Below are 22,130 nucleotides of genomic sequence, written 5' to 3' on the forward strand. Positions count from 1 at the left end.
ACGCGGCGGCGGAGGCGGGGCCCGCGCGCGCCCGCCCTCTCGCGAGATCTCGGCGGGTATATCAGGCGCCCGCGCGCCCCCGGCCGCCTCTCCGCCGCCCCGCCAGGCCGCAGCCGCTCCCATCCGCCGCCATCCGCGCCCGGCGCCGCCGCCATGCCGCCCAAGTTCGACCCCAACGAGATCAAAGTCGGTACGTGCCGGGCCGGGGGCGGCGGGGGGCAGCGGGAGGAGGGGGGGAGCGGAGCGGCCGGGCCCGGGCCGTGAGGGCGGGCCGGGCCCGGCGGAGCGGGGCTGACGCGCGTTGCTGTGCCCGCAGTGTACCTGCGCTGCACCGGCGGGGAGGTCGGCGCCACCTCCGCTCTGGCCCCCAAGATCGGCCCCCTGGGCCTGGTACGTACCGCGGCACCGGGCGCGGGGGAGAGACGGGACCCGCCGGGGCGGCGGGAGGCCTCACGGGGCGGAGGGCGGCCTCACGGGGCGGAGGGCGGCGGCCCTTGCCCCGCTGGGTCGCTTGGGCGCGGGACGGGGCAGGGAGGGGGGACCGCAGGCGTGAGGCGGCGGCGCGGGGTGAAGCGGGTCCGGTGGTGGGCGGGTGCCCCCGCCCCGCCGTCGGGCCTGGGAGCGAGGGAGGGCTTCGGCGGTAGCACGGTGCGGTGGAAGAAACGGAGACGTGCGTGGGGTGCGGTGTCGCACGGGGATACTCCGCTTTGCTCCAAGCGATATTTTTTGTGACTAATGTGTCGTCCATCCTCAGTCTCCCAAGAAGGTCGGCGATGACATTGCCAAGGCCACGGGTGACTGGAAGGGGCTGAGGATCACGGTGAAGCTCACCATCCAGAACAGGCAAGCGCAGGTACTACACGCCGCAAGGGATGGCTTCGTGGTGCAAGCGTCAAGCACAAATGAGCTCTGCTTGCTCGAACCACAAGCTTAAATCCTGGCAGGGTCGACTCAGCCCTTCATCCTTCCGAGGTGGATAAAATGAGTTCCACGCAGCAAACTGCGTGGGGGTCTTCTGGGAAAGACCTTGAAACACCCGCGTGAGCCTTGCGAGCGCCTCTGGCTTGAACCCGGCAGTGGTGGGGGGGGGGTGTGTGTATGAACCTGGCGCTTGCCAGGCTGAAGGTTCCCAGCCTGTGAGCGATGGGACGAGATCTGCCCACGTGCAGAAGTTGATCTTTTATCCTGTTGCAGATAAACTGTTCCTTCTACAGAACATCTGACCAGGAAAAAACTATTTCAAGCAACACAAATTACAAAAACCCTCCTTATCTAATCGTGTAGCCACCTGCCACTATACCTGTCCTGAATTCTGTGGCTGGTATGTTCCAGTGGTGAGCTGAGAGGAAGCCCCAGCCCAGGAAGCAGTCCTCTTCTGGTTGTGGGGAGGCCTGTGCCGAAAGGCTGGGAACAAGTTTCTGCATCACAAAAAAGCCTTGTGTATGAGTGAACGAACCCGGAACGCAGTGCTCTGGCAGGAGCCCTGCAGGCACTGACTGCTTCCTTGAGCATTTTCATTGGCTACCTGCTTCTGCTTGGAGGGGGGGGAAATTAATCTCTTTTCATTTAGATTGAGGTTGTTCCTTCTGCCTCTGCTCTGATTATCAAAGCTCTGAAGGAGCCTCCTCGTGACAGAAAGAAGCAGAAAAACAGTAAGTGTTCAGCTAGCTTTAGTTCTGAATGCAATTTGGTGCTAAGAGGGGAACGGGTCCCTGCCTCTTGGATCACTTGGCATAAACTGGCAAACAAGGGCCATGGGGTTGTGTCTTGGGCAGCGGGAATTCCTTAGATGTCAGAGTACAGATAGCAGTTTGTATGCCAGCAGAGTTCAGTTTCTTGGAAGATGGGGTAGAACAGCCACCCCCCACTGAACCTGTCTTGTAGTGCATGGACTAGTACAGTCCAGAGGTGAGCTGACAGAAACTGCCAACGTAGGAAACAGTTGTTCTTCTTCTGGTAACTTTGTGCTGAAGTCTGGGAAGAGGCGTGCTGATGGCAGCCCCGCTGTGGTTGTAAACTCTGGTTTCCATGCGGTCTGAGTGCTGGGAATGGGGCTTCTCTAACGACGTGTAGGGGACTGGAAGCGCCCTGTGTTTACGTGAACTTACTGGTGCTGTTGCTTTGCTTCAGTTAAGCACAGCGGCAGTGTCAGCTTCGATGAGATAGTGAACATTGCGCGGCAGATGCGACACAGGTCCCTGGCTCGAGAGCTCTCGGGTAAGTACTGCTGCTGGGATCGTGCTGAGTCCTCCCTCTGCTTGCTCCGAGTGCCTGAGCCAGGTTCTGGTCTGATCCTGGGCGGGCCCTGTAGTTGTGGGGTGGTGGTGGAGCTCCTCCTGCGGCTTGGCCACTCGGGCACTGAGCACCACAGGAACAACCTTGTGCTGGCTGTGTGAGCCGGCCTCAGGCCTTCTGGTGAAGGTCGTACAGGATGGCAAAACATACGTGGCAACAGATGCGGTGCTCTCTGCTGGTGCGTTCGCTGGAAGTGAGTGTGCTAGACGTGGCTGAAGTGGCTTGCTGTCCCCCTCCTGAACCCCGTGGCTACAGCCTGCAAACCCCAAAGGGGGGGAGGGGCAGCTGAGGGCTGGGAGGAATTGAGTGCTCTACGTGTTCTTCAAAGCTTTTTCCTGTGGTAAAGCACTGACAAGCTGTATCTTCCCACTGCAGGGACGATCAAGGAGATTCTTGGAACAGCCCAGTCTGTGGGCTGTAGCATTGATGGCAGGCACCCTCATGATATCATCGATGACATCAATAATGGTGCAATTGAGTGCCCAGCTGTAAGTATCCATCTCTGACTGAAACTGCTGTATTAGGCTATTTACTAAAAGACTCTCTACTAATGAGCTGTATTTGCTTCTTTCAACAGAGCTAAGACTGCAGAAAAGAAGTTGCTGTATGAAGGCTCCTTACTTTTTTTGTAGCACCTTAAATACTTAATAAAAGACCCAGTTGTCTGCAAACTGTTGCTGGCTTAATTTGTCCTTGTCCCATGCTGCATGAACAGTGGGTTTTGGCTGGGGACCACCTGCCCTCTGCATCAACTAAGGTGATGGTTCTTAAACTTCAAAGCTAGAAGATGCTCATTTCCCATTTGTTGCCCTGAAATCATTTGCTTGCAGCAATGCTGAGCTTAGAAGTGGAGTTGCCTCAAGCCAGTGCTCCCAAACACACGGTAAAGAGCAACCATTGCTAACCTTGGCCTGTGTAAAGCTTTCTGTGAGCTCTTCTTGCCAGTGCCAAATGTGCAGCTCAGAGCAGCAGGTGTTGCCCTTCATTAGGGCAAGTGCTGCAGTAACAGGTCCAGCTTTCCCTGAACCCCAACAGCCAGGACACAAACCCATCCTGAGGCTTGAAAATAACTTTGCAGGCTGCCTGCAATACCTTTGCAGGCCCTGTGCTAGAGTAGCTGCGTGGAAGGGCTCTGACTATCCCTCTTTGAAATGAAATGCGAGGTGTGGCTGTTGAGTCAGCATTCCCAGGGACCGCAGGAGCCAGGGGAGAAGAGCTTTGTGTGCCTGGCAGTAGGTAGCTTGGCCTTGCCTCTAGCCTGTTGGTACTGGGAGGAACCTCTGGCCTCGGTGGCATTGTGGGTTTCCTGTTGGAGAACAGATCTGATTCTTTGCTCAGCTTTTCCTGCCTCAAAGCAGAGAAGATGGTGGGGTTTCTTGTGACCAGGACAAGTACACACGCACTAGTTCTTGAGCTGAATTTCTTTTGTGCTTTTGTTATCACTGAAGAGGAGCAAGGCCCTTGATGATGGGTGAAATCCTGTGGTCCTCTCAGTTGTAAAGGGCCAGGTCTCGTGTTTCTTGGGTCTCCTGATTCCTTGCATGGTGATACTGGGGCAGCAGGGTAAGCAAGCTCTATGGCCCCTCTCTACCTTGTATCTTCCAGGTCCTGGTATATTTGAAAGAAAAAGCAGTTTAAGTGTTGGTATTTCCCTTTGCGTGGGCATTCTGTAAATCAAGTGCTACTGCTGTCAAGAAATGGGTTTTAGAACCTGGCTGTGCCACAAAACTTGTGTTTAGCAGTGACTCTTCCAGCTGTTTCTGCTAGTGACTGCCCTGCAGGAGTGCCAGCTTAGCCTGCTGATGAAGAGCTGCTGCTCGTAGATGGAGGAGTTTGCCCTACTAATGGCATCTTCCTGAAGAAAAGGCAACTGGATTACTCCAGGTAGAAAACCTGTCAGTAAGAGGTGTCTGTGCCATGACGGAATGGATTGGGGTGGGGATGTAAGTGCAGCTGTTGAAAAGCATGGTGAGGAAAGAGCAAAAGGTTTAGCCTTGCTTATGCAAAATGAGCTTTTGTTGGTGAAACGCTTAAGGAGGGCCTTGCAAACACCATCTTAGGGATCTTGTCCGATGAGGATGTAAGGAACCTAAGCTCAGCTATGGCACACTTAAATAGTTAACCTCTGGAGAGGTTCCTGTGTGTTTCAGGCTGGATGGTTGAAATGGATGTACTTCAGTATTTGACGCTTGGTTCTCACACCTGAAAGCTCTGTCTGGCTGTTACGGTGGTACAGCTGGGGGGTGTGGATAGAACCAAAATTCTCCAAAGGTCCTGGGATCCTTGTTCTATTTCCAGTGAAGGCCGGATTTTCCCTTGGGGCGGCACAGCGCAAGGGATGATGTGTGGTCTTTCAGGCTGTGGAAAGCTCTATTAGAAGGGAAGTGAAATTATCCTGGTAATAATGCTTTAGCTGACTCTGAGGTATTACTAAAAGCCCTGTTAACAGCAGCATTATGACTGCAGTTTACTTCAGCCCCAGCAGAGCGTCCTGGAAAAAAAAAAGTCATGAATGTTAGTTTAGGTCCATTTTTCCAAAGGGAAAGGGGATCAAATTCTTCCCAAGATGCTGAGCTGTATGAGCCTTGGTCTCAGAAAAATGTTCTGCAAGGTATGTGTCCTTGCAGCAATGTGGTGACAGTGCTTGATCAACTCTTTTCTTGCCAGTGTCTCTTCAATTTTGCGACTAACTCTCGCAGTTATTCTTGCAGGGTACTTACAGCCCCAGAGGAAAACTTCCTGGCTGGAGCTCTACTATAGTGAGCAGGACTCTAAAGCGGTCTGCATTGCAAGAATTGGGGGAGGAGAAACAATAGTTCTGCTACAGCTACTAGGGGTGTGTAGGAGAGAGAGTGGTATATGCGCTAGCTGGGCTGCTACAGTTCATGGAATGGGGTCTGGATTATTTACCAGGATCTGCCCGAGTCCTTTGTAGGAAGAAGCCAGTGCAGCGGGAGGGTGAAGTTGGCTGCAGCGGGGAATTGTTTGCTGCTGTGTCAGACGCACCAGGTGCTGAGCGAGCTGGAGCCTCTGTAAAGAGGAAAACTCAAGTCTCCAAATGAATTCCATCCCAAGCTGAATGGGAGGAGGTGAGCACCTGTGGTAATGTTTATTTCTAAAGTATATGCAAGGGATGTGGTGTTTTCCGGTATACAAGGCACTGCAATTCCTAAGCAGCTGTAGTTGAAGGCTCCTTGGATGCAGAGCAATTGTGAGCTGGTTTGGTGAAACTAAACCTTTGTGTTTGCTCCAGCTTAAGCCAGGAGTGTGGCTTGGGCTGGGTCTTCAGTGCTGCCTCTCGGCACACAGCAGTCATGCCCTAGGAATGCATCTCGTACTGCTTGTGAAGCATAAAATGTACGCTCTCTTAGCAGTGGGATCTTCAGAAATCACCTGTATCTGCGCATGGTTTAACAACAAACTGCTGCTTTGTCAAGGCTTCGATTTCATACCTGCTCTGCTTCTGTTGAAGTACCTCCTAGCGAAGCAGGTAAAACTTCACAAAGGTGGGCCCTGGGAAAGAAGTCTCGGAGCCTGTCCTTGCGAGATCCAAAACACCAGGTCAGCATCAAGGCCAGCCAAAAGAAACTGCAAATCACGTTCGTTTTCCACCATGGTCCTGCTGTCTGAAGTGTTCAATGAAGCAACAACTCTGTAATTTTGCATGGAGCTCGTGGGCAGGAGGGAGATGCACGACAGCACCAAGGGAGTTGCAGGGATCTGTGGAGAAAGGCCGGGCTGGCAGTTTGGCGGAGGGTGGGTGACTGCTGGAGGGGATGTGCAGGCAGAGGAGTTTGGGCTGACCGGTGCATTTACCATTTCTGAGAAGATCCACTTCTGTCCTTTGGCACCTGATGAAATGTGGGTACATTGCTCTGGTGACCTGGGGGCCACAGAGATTGAAGACTGGCTATAGTGAAATAGGGAAAAGCATGAAAAAAAAAAAGCTTTTATCAGATGAAACAGCCGTGGCAGACACCAGTTTTACAGTACATCCCATGCCGTGACTGTCCATGTGGAGGGAGGAGCTGGACCCTCAGTCCTAAAGCAAAAGTGACCAAAGCCGGACCCAGGCGTCCCCAGAAATTGTGGTTCCCTGCAGCACCCGCGAGGTTTGCCCACAAACTGCTAGCAGTCTGTGTGTTCCTTTATAGCACGGGCTGTATCGGGGCAGCTTTGCCCACAGCCCGGGCCTTGCTGGCCTGTCTCGGCTCCCCGCCTGCCCCACGCTCCGCACGCAGGCAGTGCAGGGGCTTGTGCAGCCTCTTCAGCCGATACAAGCAGAAAGCAGGAGAGTTTTGTGGCTTTGCTCTTCTGTTTGTTTTTTCTCCTGCTGTTTGTAGGGCCTTTTTCTGAGGCAACCAGGGAATAAAACAGAAATAAGAAACAGAAATCCCAGACACTTTGCCATCTTTAATTCCTTGGCTTGGAGTTGACCGTGTTTCAAGCAAGGAACAGTGCTTGGACGCTCCCTGAAGCAGGGGCAGGCGTGGTTCCTCGTGCTCTGTAACCTGGCACCTTCCCCACCTCTCAAGGGACATGAGTTGCAACAAATCCTGGTAAGGTATAGGGGGAACAAATCTTCTGTGACCAGTGGTCACAGGCGGCGGTGGGGTGGTGGGGTCTCCCTCCTTGGAGACAGACAAAGCTCAGCCCGACGCTGTCCTGGGCAAGCTGGCCTGGCTGCGCGTTGGGCGGATGGTTGGGTCCCTTCCACCTGAAGTTGTGCAGCGATTCCACGACAAAGCTGCACGAATGCTTACATTGCCTGAGGTAGGAGAGCCTGGCAGAGGACTGCAGCACCCCTTTCAGCAGCAATTTTAGTTTAAAGAGGTTTAAAGTGTTTGTTGACCCTGGTGTTGACCCCCCTCTTTGGCGTGAACCCCAAAAGTCTCAGAAGCCGTCAGCCTCGCAGGTGCGGGGCTGTCCTGTGTACCAGTACACACACACACTGTGGGTTTTCCCCCACTTGGTATTGCTGGAAATAATGGGAAAAAGGATTTCTTTTGCTTAAGGGAAATTCTCTTGGGGCAGGATACATAACCTTTCCCATGCTACCTTAGGGCATGTGCTCTGGTAGAAGCAACGCAGTGCTTGGAAGGAGGGTACTACCCTGCCAGTAATTTGTTTTTTCCAAACCAGGCTTCTTAGAAAGGAGGCAAAGGGCTTGTTAAAGATAGTAACAACCTACATTAACTTCACATTTAAAATCCATCTTCTACATAACTGTGTTTGTGCTGCAAAGCCAGGATTTCTTCCTGCTCTGGTGACCTGCACCTTCAGGAGAAAAGAGGGAAGGGGACGCTGAGAAGAGCTGAGCCCTTCCCAGGAGACCTTCGCTCTGGTGGCATAAGGGATTTGTGCACTTTAAGGAGAATTAGCTTTCTCATTTCCCTGAGAAAAACAAAAAACAGGCCCTGAAAAGCCAAATCTCTGGGACTTGTGTCTTCCTGTGTTATGAAACGTTTTTAGGACAGAAAATCTGAATTTTGTGGTATCTTGGTGTAGGGTATCGAAGGCCCACGGGGACAGCTTCCCCCCACCCGCCTACGACACGTGCCGTAACGGTGGACGCAGTGAAGTTAAGCGCTGTTCACTGTGGGTGCAGTGGGAAAGGGAGGGCTGAATCCAGCATCGCCCGGCGGGTGGGAGCCATGGGTGGGTGCTCGTGGGGCTGCGGGCCCCGTCCGAGCCGGCGAGCAGCACGGTGGGGCGTGAACCTTTCGCTAACGGGGCTCCTCGTGGCTCTGCCCATTCTGCCCCGGCGCGGATCAGCCCCTGTGGCAGCAGGCAGGCAGAGCGTGGCTGCGCCCCTGGGGCCGTACGCTGGCTCTGGCTAGCACCCGGCCCCGTGCCACGGTGCTCAGCCAGCTGCCAGGCGCGTCCGTCCCCACGAGCAGGAACTGGGCTCCGTGGCCCCCCTCCAGCAGCAGACCACGGCGCTGGGGAGATGCCCTGCGCCTCGCGAGGGAGGGGAGGGGGTCTCCATCCAGCACCTCCTGCCACCTCTCCTGGGGCCTCGGGGAGGCTGTGCCCTTCTGCACCGTCCCCGAGGGCAGGGAACCGCACTGAGGGGGCAACATGGGAAGTACAGAGGGTGTCAAAAGGAGGAGAAAAGGCCTAAATAGGAAAGGGAGCTTTTTCTGGCATAAACGAGGGGAGAAGCCTGCTTTCGGGAGGAGCTGCAGGCAGAAGCCCTGGCTGGAAATGGGGCTCGGGCAGCACACACCCATGGCTCACCTCCACTGCGGACGGCCGAGCAGAGCAGCACCCAGCGCTTCATCGCCCTTCCTGGGCGTCCGGCAGGGTGGTGTCCCCGCAGGGGCTAAACGGAAGCAGTGCCGACAGCAAACTTCCAGAAGGGAGCTAATGCCACAAGTCCTGTGGCGTTTTTTGGAGGAAGGATGACGCAGGGGTATTCCTCCGTGCTGAAACCGTGAACCCAAATTGCTGCGATGCCCTCGCGTGCCCGTGCACAGCCCCAACTAACGCCCAGTGCTGGAAGGGCTGACAGTAAGCTGGTGCCGTGGGGAGCCCTGCACCGCGGGGCGACCTCGCAGCGGTGTCTCGTGAGGTCTGTGGTCCTCCAGGTCTCCCACCGCAGCGGGGGCTGGTTGCCTTCCCCAGCCAGGGCGCAGCGAGTTTGGGCACCGCGGCCCACGCCTGGGGTCTCGCTAACCACCCCCAGGGAAACCTCAAAGCACGTCGGCATCACCAGCACCGCGCTGATTTTCTCCCTGGCCCAGACCACTTCTTCTCCCCGCCCGCTGAAGAAGAAACCCCCGACTGCTGCTCCGTGTGTCCCCAAACCACAAGAAAGAGCAGTGCCGTGGGGAACCAGAGCTCCTTCCACCCCGAGTGAAGGCCCTGTGTGCTGAACACCAAACACCTAGCTTTTGGCAACAGCAGTACCGTGGGCTCTTGGGTTTTTCTCTTTCAAATGTATGGCCACAATCATCAAAACTGAAGTGATCCCCTGATAAGCCAACGTGCACGGTCATTAATTCACTGCACGTTCCTTTCCAAGTAACAATTTACTTTATTCAAGATTTTATTTATTTTTTTTCCCTTACAAATCCTTTAAAAGGCAAAACATTCTTTTTACCATGTAGGTATTTTGTTTCAGACTCAATGACTTGATCGGCTTTTGCATTAAACGCGATGGTTTTCGCCTGTCATGTTGCGAAGGTTTGCCTATCTGGTTAGCTGTCGTGAGAAAAGGGGTCAGGTTTGGGTTTGTGCCCAAACCGCGGGGTGCAGCGCTCGCAGCATGAGGTACTCCCTCGGTCCTGGGGTCAACGTGCTAACGAGGGACTGCTCCAAAGAGCTTCATGGCTTTAATTTCCCTGGTCCACCACTACAGCCCTAAGGGTACCTCTCTTCTGTGGGCCTGCTCCATCGCCTGGATGAAAGATTCAGTTTTCCAAGATTCGTCTTTAGATTTAACCTTTGTCTCGTTTAGATGCTCCGAGCACGGGTTTAAACCCACCTTCCTCGTTGTTCGTGTTCTTCGGGACACAGTTGTCCTATTCTGCCCCGGAGCTCTGTAACTTTGTACGTAGGAAGCCGCTTTATCAGCCCTCCTCGGCGGCTTTATCCATGTGTTTGCACTTTGAATTCCCTCCCTTACGTCTTTCAAGCGTTGGCCGAAGAAGCCGACGCGTCCGTCGGGAAGACACGGCCGCTCTCGACGCCACCCGCCTCGGCACGCTCGGCGGCGGCCGCAGAGCCTTCGGGAGGGAAAGCTCCGCAAATCCCTTTCCAGGAGTTTTGTGAAATACGGATTAACTTTCTGGCGCTGGCGATTTTTATTGTCGTTCAGATGTTAGTCGCAATTAGGTCACGGAAAGCAGTAACAGCTCGCTCGTCCTGCTCGCGCGGGGGCTGCGGACGAACCAAACTCCGCAGGAGCAAAACGTCCTCGGGGGCAGGGACGGCCCGGGCGGGGCTCGTGCCCCGGGCCCCCCCGCACCCCCCCGCACCCCGCACCGGCTTCGGCAGGGACGCGCCCGGGGAGGCGCCGGGGGGGCTCGCCACGGGCCGGGCTCCCGCGCGTCGGCTTTGCCGTGTCCCCGCAGGAACGCCCTCCCCCGCCCCCCCAGCCCGCAGGCACAGCCCCTCCCCGCAGGCTTTGCCCCGCGGTCAGAGTTTCCCCCCGAGCCGTTTCCCAGCCCAGCGCCGGTGTCGCCACCGCGGGGAGCACCGTCGCCATGTGCCGCCGGGCACCGAGCAGCGCTTCCCCGCGGGCGGAGGAGGAGGAGGCGGAGGCGGAGGGGCCTGACCTTCCCACGGGAGCCGCGGAGCGGAAGGGCAGGGCCCGGGCGGCTGGGGACAGACCCCCGGGTGGCGCGGCCCCCGGAGGCCGGGAGGGCGCGAGCGGCCCCTTTAAGCCCTGCCCCCACCGCCCGCGCGCTCCGCCGTTGGCGGCACAAAGCTTCCCGCGAACGTGACGTCACCGCCCGCGCCTCCCTCCCCCGCCCCCTCCCGCCCGGAGCCCGCTCCCGAGCCCGCGCCCGCGCGCGGGCCCCCCTCCCCACGTGACCTCGCGCCGCGCCGCCCGCCGATTGGACGAGCCGGCGGCGTAGTAGGAGCGACGCGGCGGCGGCGCGGGGCGCCATTGGCCGGGCGGCGACGGGTGGGAGGTGGTGCGGCGCCCCGCCCCCCCGGGTGTGCGCGAGGCGGCGGCGCGTGGCAGCGGCGGCGGCTCCCGCTGGCGGCTCCCGCTGGCGGGCTCTGAGGGGCGAGCGCGGGCGGCGGCGACCCCGGCCCGGCCCGGCCCGGCCCCGCCATGACCGACTTCAAGCTGGGGATCGTGCGGCTCGGCCGGGTGGCCGGCAAGGTGAGCGCGCCGCGGCCGCGGCCTGAGGGCGCCGGGGGGCGCGGCCGGGCGCTGCGGGCCGGGCTCGGCTCGGCCGCGCGGGGCGGAGCGGGGGCGGTGGGGCCGGGGGTCGGGGTCGGGCCCGGGCCCGGGCCGGGCGCGGTGCCGACGGGCCGCGCTGCCGCCCTGGCCGGCGCGGGGGGGCGGGAGGCGCGGGCGGACCGGCCGGTGCCGGCGGTGCCGCCGGGAGGGGAGGGCAGGGCCGGGCCGGGCTGGGCCGGGCGGCCGCGCTGACGGCGGGCGGCCGCGGTGTGTTTCAGACCAAGTACACGCTGATCGACGAGCAGGACATCCCGCTGGTGGAGAGCTACTCCTTCGAGGTGAGCGGCCGCGCCGCCTGCCCCCTTCTCCCCCGCCGGTGCCCCCCGTCCCCCGGGCCGCTCCTCCCGCCCCGCGCGCGCTGCCCGCGCTCTGCCGCCGCTCCGCGTGCCTGCCTTGCTTCTGCTTCGCGCTCTGCCGGCGGTACCGAGCCCCGTCCGTGCCCCCCCGAGCCGGCCGCCAGCCCTCCCCGTCCTGCCGCCGCCGGGGCCCCTTTGCCGCCGCCTCTTGGGCCAACGGCGCCGGCGAGGACTTCGCTGCGGGACCGGCTCGCAGCGTTCCGGGGGGCTCATCGCGATCTGTTGCTGAAGGCTTTTTTTTTTTTTTTTTTCCTTTCCGTGTGACATGCTTAAATAAAGCTGCTCCTGGAAGGGCTCTGCCCTGCAGCTTCCCTGCTTTGGGGGAAAAAAGAAGTTTGGAATTACCGAAATACGCACGCGAATACTTTCCAGCAGGAAAAGTTCTGTTTTTTCGTTTTAAACGAGCGTTAGTTTAAAACAAACTAATTTATTATATAGCTTTTTGTCTTCAGTTTTCTATTTGTATGCTTTTTGAGTACCGATAATTTGTCTTCCCTTATTTGGTTTGGCAAAGTTTAAGACTTTTCACTCTGCACGTAGTCTTGGATGAGAAAAACTTCTTTTATTGTAACTTCCTATGGGACCAGAAAAAATGCTTTCTCTTAACATCCACTGAAAGAGGGTGAGTGGATTCTACCAAGGCTTTGAAAGGGAGAGAATTCTTGATTACAAAATCTTCTAAAACTAAGGCTTTTTTGGAGGAGGGACCATCTTTTGCTTAGCGCCTGGAGCGCAGCAGGTACTTCAGAGCTGCTCTCAGGAGTTTTAAGCGCTGTGGCAGTGCTGCTACCAGAAAACACCGTGTTTGCCCGTTCCTCCTCCGTGGTAGCTCGCTGTAAGCGTGTACTATCACTGCGAGTATCCTAAATTTGTCTAGTTCTTAGTACAGTTTGTGAGCGTTAGCGCCAACACGCAGCTGTGGAGTGGAGAAAAGAGGGCAGGACCACTCCTTTCACTAGCAACCCCTAATTAGATTGGTGTAAAGCAGCACTGAAAACAAAGCCTTGGTGGCTTGCTGATGGCTGTACAGAAAATCTGCGCCAGAGTGGAGAATGGATCCTGGCCCTAGAGGCTCACAACTGGGTTGTTGCTGTTCTTTGTCCGAGTGGGACTCCTGCTGTGCACAGCCTCCTTTCTTCCCTTTCCCATCTTCATCAGCTGCGATAGCAGAGCTGGTTGGCTCCCCTTGGAGGTTTGAAACCACTCAAATTCCATTAAGGCCAAGTGACCTCTAGGAGGCAAGTGTTAAATATTGGGTCCTTCCCGTATCCCAGTGGAGCATGTGCTCTGCTACTCAGTGTTGGATGTTCTTAAAGCCTTTCCCTTTTCTCTAGGCTCGGATGGAGGTAGATGCTGATGGAAATGGTGCTAAAATATTTGCTTACGCGTTTGACAAAAATCGTGGAAGGGGATCTGGCCGTCTCCTGCATGAGTTGCTTTGGTAGGTATCGTAAGGAGAGCTAAATACTTAAAGCGTTCACTAAGGTGGAGTTTGCTGCCACCAACTTGTATGTTGTTTGTTTCTCTGCCTGTAGTATTTTAAGTCTTCTCAGGAGGCTTGCAGCTACGCTCAGTTGGAAACCCAGCACAGGGGGTGCCCGTAGGTCTTATTACGGTTTGGTTTTGCACTGAGCCTTCAAACAGCTGAGTCTCTGTAAAAAAGTTATTCCCAGGGAAAATAGTGATAGGTGAGTATTATTCTAGTAGAGACTGTTTAAATCTGAGAAATACTACTAAAACTTCAGGGTGGGGGAGCAGGGGACTGGCTCCATTTAATAGGTGAAGACTAACCTTTTGAGTTTTGGTTTGGCTTTTTTTTGTCCCGTGACAATCAGGTACGTCTTACAGGCACCAGTGAGAATTGGCAGAGCACTGGAGAGAGATAGAACCACTCATAACTTAAAACTTTGGAGTTTTTTGTTTGGCCTTCTGGGAAGCTGCCTCAAGTGGTGCTGATGATGCTTCATATCAGCTGCTACATCTTATTTTCTGTATTCTAAGAACCATTGCTCGATATCCTTTGTAGCTGCCAGTTTAGATTCAGAGGCCAGCTTACTCAGTTGTGAGAGATGAGTTCATCTGGCGAGCTGACACATTGCTCTTTCTAGATGTGTTCATGGGTTTGTAGAAAAGACAGGGTATGCTAAAGAGAACGCTTATTTCTTCTAAAAGCCTTTTTTGAGAAATTAAGCATGTTTTCTATTCAGTTCCATAAACTATACTTAATAGTCACAGTGCCCAAGATATAGCTGTGCTTTCTTCATTGTTCCAGGTTACTTTTTATTCCCCAAACTAGTCTCTGTACAAGAGGGGGAAGACAGGAAGAATATCAGAGACTATTATTATTATTTACAAACTGCTCATTAAATATGGATTTTAACCTGCCTCTGTTAATGTTTAATCTTGTTGCACATATAACTTTGAAAGTTATTATGAAGTTGGCTACAGTATGTGAGGTAAATCACTGTCAGCTACTGCTAACTGTGAACCTCATACAGTAATAATTGTTGTCTGTAAGTAGCGCTAAACAGCATCTTAAAAATTATTCCAGCTGGCTGAAGGCTGTGTAGTTGATGACAGTCCAGCTGTGTGCTTATTACACAGCCCAGTCATTGCCTCTTCTGGTTTGTTTTACGTAAATTAGGAAATAATTCTAACGTATTCAGTTAAGTAATTCAAATTGTGTCACTCTAGCATGCACTGGTGTTAAAAACCTGAGATTGCGTGTGTAATAGGGATTTTTTTGAAAGGCACAAAGGCAGGGCGTAAACTGTCGGGCAAGCAGAGCTGCAGTTCTGAAGTTGCAAAGTCAAATTCTTTGACTAGAAAATATGAAATATTTCAGCTGTTTCTGTAAATTCAGTTTGATCCCTTTGAGGGTGTAGGTTTTGCTGTGATCTTTAATTACAAGCTAACACAATGCAGGTTAGTATACCTTTGTGAGTGAGTCTCCTAATGTCTTTAGAAAGTCTTTTGGCTACAGGTGCTATGTAGTTACTGCTCCTCCTAAGCAGAATACGCACACTGTTCAGTTTTACTTGCCTGCACTGGGGACTGCTTTGAAAACAAAACAGAAATGTATTTTAGTGGCAGGTCCTTCCCTTTGCGAGAAGGAGTAATGCTGAAGGTTTTGGAGCCTTTGAAAGACGGGAGAGATGGGCTGTAGCAGTCATTACTCTTTCCAGTGCCAGCCGTCCTTGGGTAAATTAAAAGCAAAGAACTTGAATTACTGCAGGTATAGGAGTGTAATTTAACTGTTCTCCCCCAAACATACCCCAAAAAATCAGTTCACTCTGAAAAAAACTAACCTGACTGTGTGCTTCTGGTTTAAGGTGAAGTGAGTAGGCATGTGTTGGATGCTATTGCAAGTAAAGCAGATTTTTAATTTTTTTTTTTTTTAATTTTGTTAAGCAGGTATCATTGTTCACATAGTGTGGCCCTGAAAATAGGAAGCTGGTAGCTACCAAAGCTGCAGCAGTGACAGGGACCTTTTCCCACTCTTCCCTGAAGCCCTCCTGCTGACCTCTGCAGAGAGTGAACTGCAGTACTAGATGGGAACCAAGACCTGAAAAATGCCCACGTTTGCTGCAAATACTCTTCAGGAAGAACTTCACGCAGCCTCTCTCGTGCTCGCTGTGTTTTCAGGATGGACTGTTAGCTCCTCCAAAGCAGGATTTGAATGTCTCTGGCTAGGGACCTGCAGAATAAGTCTGTCATCTTCTCACCCTGTTCCCTGTATAGAAATCCCAGCTTGCTGTATTTTGGCTGGGTTTAGTGATGTTCCCTGGGAAATAGCAGCATCAGGAGATTAGTCATAAGTATTACTAACTGTGTGTTCAAAAAGACGTCTAAGCCCTGATTTTTTTTTTTTTTAGAGCACTTACCATCATACTGCCTATGACCTACTCAGTTATGGCTCCCGTTGACTTAAATTGCGGTTGTCTGTACTTGGCACTTTTATTACGGGCCTCGCTTCTCCAGTTAGCTGCTGAAATACAAAAAGAACAGTATCCAGTTAGTTCTCTGAAAAGTTTTGGTTTAAGTGTTGTGCCTGGCATCTTGTAGGAACTTGGGTGTGGCGGGGGAGGTAGAAGCTGTGGCTCTGCAGGAGAGTTGGCTGCGTTACGGAGGCTGTTTCTTCTCTGTCCCCTTCTGCAAGACCCTTCTTGTTCAAGACCCTTTTTTTGTTCATACCCCTTCTGATTTTTTGGGGTATGTTTGGGGGAGAACAGTTAAATTACACTCCTATACCTGCAGTAATTCAAGTTCTTTGCTTTTAATTTACCCAAGGACGGCTGGCACTGGAAAGAGTAATGACTGCTACAGCCCATCTCTCCCGTCTTTCAAAGGCTCCAAAACCTTCAGCATTACTCCTTCTTGGACAAGTTCTTCCATGAGCCTGTCCTTCACTGCACTTTTCTGATTAACTTCTGGAGATGGTCCATGCTGCACACGTTTGAAGTGTAGGTCTAGGGAGAGGAGTAGTACGTGCTTGTGCGTTCAAAGGTTGCTTGATTATGTATGGAGAAAAGGGACCATCCTGAATTTGCTAGTGCTAACTCTGGCATCTCAGTCAAGGGGTATTGTGTTAACACTTTTACCAGTCATCAGCAAGACCCAATTTCCATGTTTACTTTAAGACTTTTGTCACCTGAGGTAATAGAAAAACTGACAGCAATGTAGATGAATGTGGGTTTACACAAAGTGAGGAAAGTGGGCTCACTGTGCTAGTGCATTTTATCAGTGTTTGCTCATGGAGGGTTGTGGGTGCAGACCTAGACTTTGTAGGGGTAGGCATGTGCCACTCTGCTGTGGCTTCCTGGTGTCATGAACAAATCTCTCGTAATCCTCTCTTTCCCCAACTCTAACCTTTCTTAAACTCTCATTATCTAATCCATTTCAAAAATATTTCTCAACTTGGTCTTAAGACTCCCCTCCTCCCTTTCCCCCCTGCACAGTTTGCTCTTGCTCTGAACTTCTGTCTCCTCCTCCTAGATTCCTCGTTCATATCTATCCCATCTCTCTTGTTGGCACTTTGTCCTAAGAACCTTAACTCCTTCCCTGTCTCCATATCTGACTGCTGCTCACCTTCATCCATTTGGGTCTGTGTACCTTCTGGGTTCCCACTTGTAGCCCTCAGGATTTCTGATTTCTGTGCCAGACCCTCCGGTAGCCTTTGACAACTCAGAAGTAGCTTTTGCTCCTTTAGGGCATTTCAGCAGACTCCTTTCCATAGTTTGTTTGCTTTGGTGTGTGTGGGGTTTTTTTTGTTTTCCCCGAAAGAAGGATTTTATTCTTTTTACCTTCAAAGGGGAGAGCTTCTCCCTGTTTTGTGGAGGCCCAAAAGACTCCCTAGCAGGAGGCTCCATGCTCTGTTCTTGTGCAGGGCTGCCGTTACAGGAAGAATTGCTTTGCCTATGAGCTGGAGCATGGGCTGTGTGTGGCCTCTCCAAGGGAATTTTACTCATTAAATTCTAGGAAGTTTTGGGGCATATGTGAATTGCAAGTGTTTTTTCTTTCCCCCAAGGTATGTAATTTAACCATATCTGGATGGATTTTGACAAAGAAAACAAAAGACTACATTTTTCATTGTCAGTCACATTGAAATTAATTTCCCTGTTCTGCTGGATAATGCTAGAGCTTTGTAAAGGGGAAAAAAAAGGTGAGAATTTTTAAACTTGGGCAAATCATATCTCTTCAAAATTGGACGAGCCATTTGAACTGAAGTGTTCAGTAAACACTGAGCTGGAAGCAGCATCCAAACCAGACTTGGGTGAAGTTGTAAGTAGCTGTTGGAACCATCTCCTAGAAGGAAATGCTGGGTAACACTCAGACAGTGCTGCCAGTTTTACGTTGTCCTTCTTGATGGCTGCCAGTGTGTTCTCTCTGTGCTGCGAAATTAATCATGGCATAGCAAACATACCGAGACATGGTTTCTGTCCAAGCCTTACATTTCAGGTGGGATGGGGATTCCTGCAAGAAGTGATTCAGAAATTCACCCAGGCATAAGGGTGCTTGGCAGTGAACTTGATACTTCGTGAAACAGAGAAAGGAGAGATGAAAAGAAGGTGGAATGGGGAATGAAAACTGTAAGAACGCAATAGGGAAGAATTGCAGTAGGACTTAATGTGCAGCCATCTTCCTTGCTAATAGCCCTGCTTTGGTTTTGAGCAAGTTTCAGTAGATGTCTCTTGGTCAGTGGTGGAGCCATTGCAGGCTTTCTGTGTGTTACGCACAATTAGAGTCAAAAAATCATTTGCATACTTGGGGAAACCTCTGCCCTGTTGCTTGTTAAGAGACATTTCTTCATAAATAACAAACTCTGTGACTTCACGCCAGTGCCAAACTTGCATAAATGTGTCTGATAGAATTTCCTATTAAAATAATAAAACAGTATTGGCACCTTTCAACTTTGCTCTGTGGAACGCAATAATTACACAGATGCTCTTGCAGTAACTGGAGCAGTAGTCTCTGGAACTTTCTTTGCAGTATGCTTACAATTAAAATATACTGTGATTGTCTTTTGATTCAACTCATTTATAATGGAAATAACCACCTGGAACAAGTCTCTTTTGGGAGTTGATATATCTGAAGTAGCCATTGTAGTCTGTTGGCAACCCAAGTTTTACTGCAGCTGTTTCGGTGACACCAGACAGCAGGCTAGAATGCAGCGTATCTTCTGGAATTAGTATCATTCTCTGCTTTTTAGCTATGGAGTCTTGTTCATCACTGACCTGCAAGTTGTTTTTGTCTCCTCCAGGGAGAGACACCGGGGAGGGATTGCTCCTGGATTTCAGGTGGTACATCTGAATTCAGTGACAGTGGACAACCGCCTAGACAATCTGCGCCTAGTTCCTTGGGGTTGGAAACCCAAAGCTGAAGAAATCTCTAGTAAACAAAGGTACGTCAATATTTGGCAGGGGGTTGCCATCAAAAAACTTGAAAATATCTTGAATTGTTGTCTCCTTCCTTTAGTGACTTTCATCTTGGCAGAGCCTTTTTTATTTGACCTTGGGCTACTTAAACATTGCTGTATGTCTTAGCTTCCTCACCTGGGGAACAGTTAATGCTCACTGTTCACGCTAGCTGTGAAGGGACCATCTAACCCCATGGTATTATGCAGAGGTCCTGCTGTGCCAGATGTTGTCACTGCAGTAAAACAGTAAGCCTGCATTCCCTTCCGCTTGAGTGGTGGCATCTGGGCACGCTGAATTTGGTCTGCAGATTTCACTGGCTTGTGGCTCTTGTCCTCAGGCACTGAAATTCTAACACAACCTGTAGAAGCCAGCAGCTGCAAAATCCTTACACTTGTCATCATATATTTGGGAGTTCCTGGGATCAGCTTCTATCGCCTTTCACTTAGTAGGTTGTGGGAACTTCCTACATGCTGTGTTGCACTAATGTTACTCAAAGCACATCAAACTCTTAATGTCAGGATGGATTTGTTTAATTATGATGTAATGCAGGTTTGTTCATTTTTGGTGGGAGACCCATACACTTAACGTCACACTAGACACTTTTCTGCAGCATCCATAAGATAGGGATGTTCAGAGCTTATTAAACTGATTTTGACGAGATGTAGTGAATGGCAATGATGCTATCCTAGCATGTTTCTGGGAGTTCAAGAACAAGAAACAGACTTCAAGCCATTTACACAGAAATAATTTTGCTTGCTCTAAATGTTTCTTGATAGATACTTTTTAACTTTTTTGCATTTAGGCTAAAATAACCCTAAAGAGATGCTGTATTTGAGGAGTATATGTAGTCTGAGGCTTAACAGACTAAATACAATGTTAACCCTATGTACTTCATTAATTAATTTAGAATCAATTTCCCCTATATGCTTATTACGAATTTATGGACCAAACTTTTACTTGTTTTTTACAGGGAACAAAGTCTGTATTGGCTGGCAATCCAACAGCTTCCTACAGATCCTATAGAAGAGCAGTTTCCTGTACTGAATGTAACACGATATTACAACGCTAACGGGGATGTTGTGGAGGAGGAAGAGAACTCATGCACATACTATGAATGTCACTACCCCCCATGCACAATGATTGAAAAACAGGTGTGTTCAACAGAGTTGAAAGTAAGCATGTAATGGCTCGGGCTACCATGTGTGTCCAGGGATTTGTTCCTTAAAATGTAAAGCTTTACATGTGCCATTTGGTTGCTAAAAGCAATAATTCTTTTTAACTCTGGTTTTCTTTGGCATGGATCTTCAGACCCTAGGATAATTTTCGGTTTGAGAGACTATAGATTTGAATTGGGACAACAAATGACCTACTGGTTTACTGGGAGGAGTGTAATTTCTGCCGAGTGTATGAAAAGACAGGTGGAAGCATTCCTCTAGGGACCCAGAGCTGGAATGAGCAAGCAGCTGTATAAGACAGGAGGAGAAAGCATTGTAAGAGGTTTTGGGTGGTAGTGGAATTAAAAAATAACATGCTTGACCTTTCATGAGAAGAGGGTGGATTTGAGTGGCCTTTATTTGGGGGAGAACTGGGAGGAAAGCTGGTTCTAGTTCTTTGCTGTAAGTAGATGAAATGAAGCAACATACATAGTCAGAGAATGGCAGAGAATGATATGTCCAAGGGATGTGCCTGTTTGTCAGACAGATGTCCTTATCTATGAATAAGAAGGGCTTTTTTTGTGATAACAAATGCTGAGTAGGCTAAAATCATTGTGTTCCACTTTTTTTCTTTGGAGAAGGGAACATTTGCAAAAAAGGTCTTAAATGCCGTCCATTTGAAAAAGAGTGAGCTTTACCTTTCATTTGGGTCTGCATATGAAAGCTTCCTGGATAACCATAAGTTTGGCAGTGGCTGAGCTTGTGCAGCCCTCCTAATCATTTCTGAATTTAAGATGTTTGTAGTTGTAAACAGAACTTCAGTTGGCAAAACAGTAGCAGTGTGAGAATAAATGTGAAGCGCTCAAATATTTTGTCTATTAAGTCCATAATATGATTCTGCAAGAGCAACTGCAAAATCAACAAATGCAATTACTTCAAAACCTTTTGGTACTCTGATACTCATGGTGGGATGTTCATATTTGTGATAGGTGCAAAAGACTTGATCATAAACCTACTTGAGAAATGATGTAGGGGTGCTCCTTGGCTCTGAGCCGTCTCACTAACGCTGTCTTGTGTTCTTCCCAGTTACGTGAATTCAACATTTGTGGCCGATGCCAGGTAGCGAGGTACTGTGGGTCACAATGCCAGCAAAAAGACTGGCCTGCTCACAAGAAACACTGTCGGGAGAAGAAACGGACCTTCCAGCAAGAGCTCGGACCAGAACGATGACCGGGTGGCACAGGCCTCTTAGCAGCAGGATTCCTTCTCAAAGGCATTGGACTCTTGCTTTTGCACAGTAATGACAGACTGCTTATTGAAGCCGGAGGCACTGAAGAAGAAAAACCCTGTGATGCTTGAGCAGAACGGCTGACTGGACTAAGCCAGCTCTGACTGGTGCTGTGGAAAGGGATTGGGTCTACCCTTCCAGTATTATATTCTCAAGCAAAAAGACTACTGTGGAGGCTCCAGGCAGGAAGCTTCTCATTATTTATATGTTAATACGTTTGTAAACTCATGTACAGTTTTTGTTAGAAATTCTTGATAGGACTCATTAACTGTAATGTTCAGATGAGAACACGTTGTTGGCCTAAAAGTTTAAAAAAAAAAAAAAAAAAGAAAGAAAAAAAAAAAAAGAAAGAAAAAAAAAAAGTCATGTAGCAAAAGCTTTTCCTCCCGTGTGGCTAGAAGTATCTGTGGCTGTGCCAAGGCCAGAAGGCAGGCTCCGACATCAGCAGTTACTCTGGAGAACTCTGCATGGAAGTTATATTTAAAAAAAAAAAAAAGGGGGGGGGGGTGGCGAACAAAGTAAAGGTTGGAATGAATCATTGTCTACTCTCTAGCTTTCTCCCGTTCCCTTCCAGCTGCTTTCAGAGCACAGTCACACTTGGACGTTGGAAATACCTACTCGGTGGGAACCAGTGCACCAGAAACTGGAGCGGAGTGTAGGGGACCATCTGGGATCTATGCATACAGGCAAGCGATAGCGTGTCGCAGCCTTCAGAGAAGGGCTGCTGGGAGATTCGGATTTAAGCAACCAGTGTTTTTAGAAAGCTGAATTAGCTTTCTTGTTATGAAACCTTTGTGTATAAAGTAGTTGTAGGGAAGCTCAGGTAGTCAGCTGTGTGTGGATGTGGTTGCCCTTGTGGCTTCCCCGTAAGCATAGCAAATACTATAGTGATGTGCAGATATGTTTAAATGATCTAATATTTGGTAATTTGAGTTATTTATTCATTTTTTAAAGAGATGCCATCAATCCAAGAATCACTTTTTTGATTTTTTTTTTTAATGTAGTAATGAGTAAAAATAATACAGGAGGAGGATTTGACTTGCAGAGTACACGCTTGTTTTTCTTTTCAGACATTTTGTCATGTATAATCTGAAAGCTTTTTCATTTTTGCCTTAGAAATACAAGGAATATCAACTGAGTTTCCTGAAGAACTAAATGGATAATTTAGTGCCAGGTGTTAGTCTTACTCCACAGTAGAAG

The 22,130-nt window shown here is 50.7% G+C and overlaps 2 protein-coding genes and 1 non-coding gene across 3 annotated transcripts; all 3 read left to right on the plus strand.

Annotated features, from left to right (window-relative positions):
• Window positions 1-31: 31 nt before the first annotated feature.
• Window positions 32-2,966, plus strand: RPL12 (ribosomal protein L12). The gene is made up of 7 exons (XM_075519279.1): window positions 32-190; window positions 317-390; window positions 755-853; window positions 1,571-1,652; window positions 2,131-2,217; window positions 2,671-2,783; window positions 2,873-2,966. Exons 1-7 carry the CDS (start codon window positions 154-156, stop codon window positions 2,876-2,878), a joined length of 498 nt encoding a protein of 165 aa, XP_075375394.1. The 5' UTR covers window positions 32-153; the 3' UTR covers window positions 2,879-2,966.
• LOC142418383 (small nucleolar RNA SNORA65) lies at window positions 1,288-1,416 on the plus strand. The gene has a single exon (XR_012778271.1). It is a non-coding gene; the product is annotated as a small nucleolar RNA SNORA65 (small nucleolar RNA).
• A 7,985-nt stretch (window positions 2,967-10,951) lies between the features above and the next one.
• Window positions 10,952-21,264, plus strand: ZMYND19 (zinc finger MYND-type containing 19). Its single transcript, XM_075519832.1, has 6 exons — window positions 10,952-11,134; window positions 11,434-11,493; window positions 12,906-13,012; window positions 18,332-18,472; window positions 19,459-19,639; window positions 20,729-21,264. The coding sequence occupies exons 1-6, from the start codon at window positions 11,084-11,086 to the stop codon at window positions 20,870-20,872; spliced, it is 684 nt and encodes a 227-aa protein (XP_075375947.1). The 5' UTR covers window positions 10,952-11,083; the 3' UTR covers window positions 20,873-21,264.
• The last annotated feature ends 866 nt before the right edge of the window (window positions 21,265-22,130 follow it).

Source organism: Mycteria americana, chromosome 17 (genome assembly GCF_035582795.1).
Source record: "Mycteria americana isolate JAX WOST 10 ecotype Jacksonville Zoo and Gardens chromosome 17, USCA_MyAme_1.0, whole genome shotgun sequence".
Taxonomy (NCBI): domain Eukaryota; kingdom Metazoa; phylum Chordata; class Aves; order Ciconiiformes; family Ciconiidae; genus Mycteria; species Mycteria americana.

Bases quoted from the DNA above. Each gene is read 5' to 3' on its own strand.
- RPL12 (XM_075519279.1), top strand. From the start codon at position 154: ATGCCGCCCAAGTTCGACCCCAACGAGATCAAAGTCG. The intron at 391-754 runs GTACGTACCGCG...GTCCATCCTCAG, and splicing joins AGATCGGCCCCCTGGGCCTG to TCTCCCAAGAAGGTCGGCGA. The intron at 1,653-2,130 runs GTAAGTGTTCAG...GCTTTGCTTCAG, and splicing joins CAGAAAGAAGCAGAAAAACA to TTAAGCACAGCGGCAGTGTC.
- ZMYND19 (XM_075519832.1), top strand. From the start codon at position 11,084: ATGACCGACTTCAAGCTGGGGATCGTGCGGCTCGGCCGGGTGGCCGGC. The intron at 13,013-18,331 runs GTAGGTATCGTA...TGTCTCCTCCAG, and splicing joins CTCCTGCATGAGTTGCTTTG to GGAGAGACACCGGGGAGGGA. The intron at 18,473-19,458 runs GTACGTCAATAT...TGTTTTTTACAG, and splicing joins GAAATCTCTAGTAAACAAAG to GGAACAAAGTCTGTATTGGC.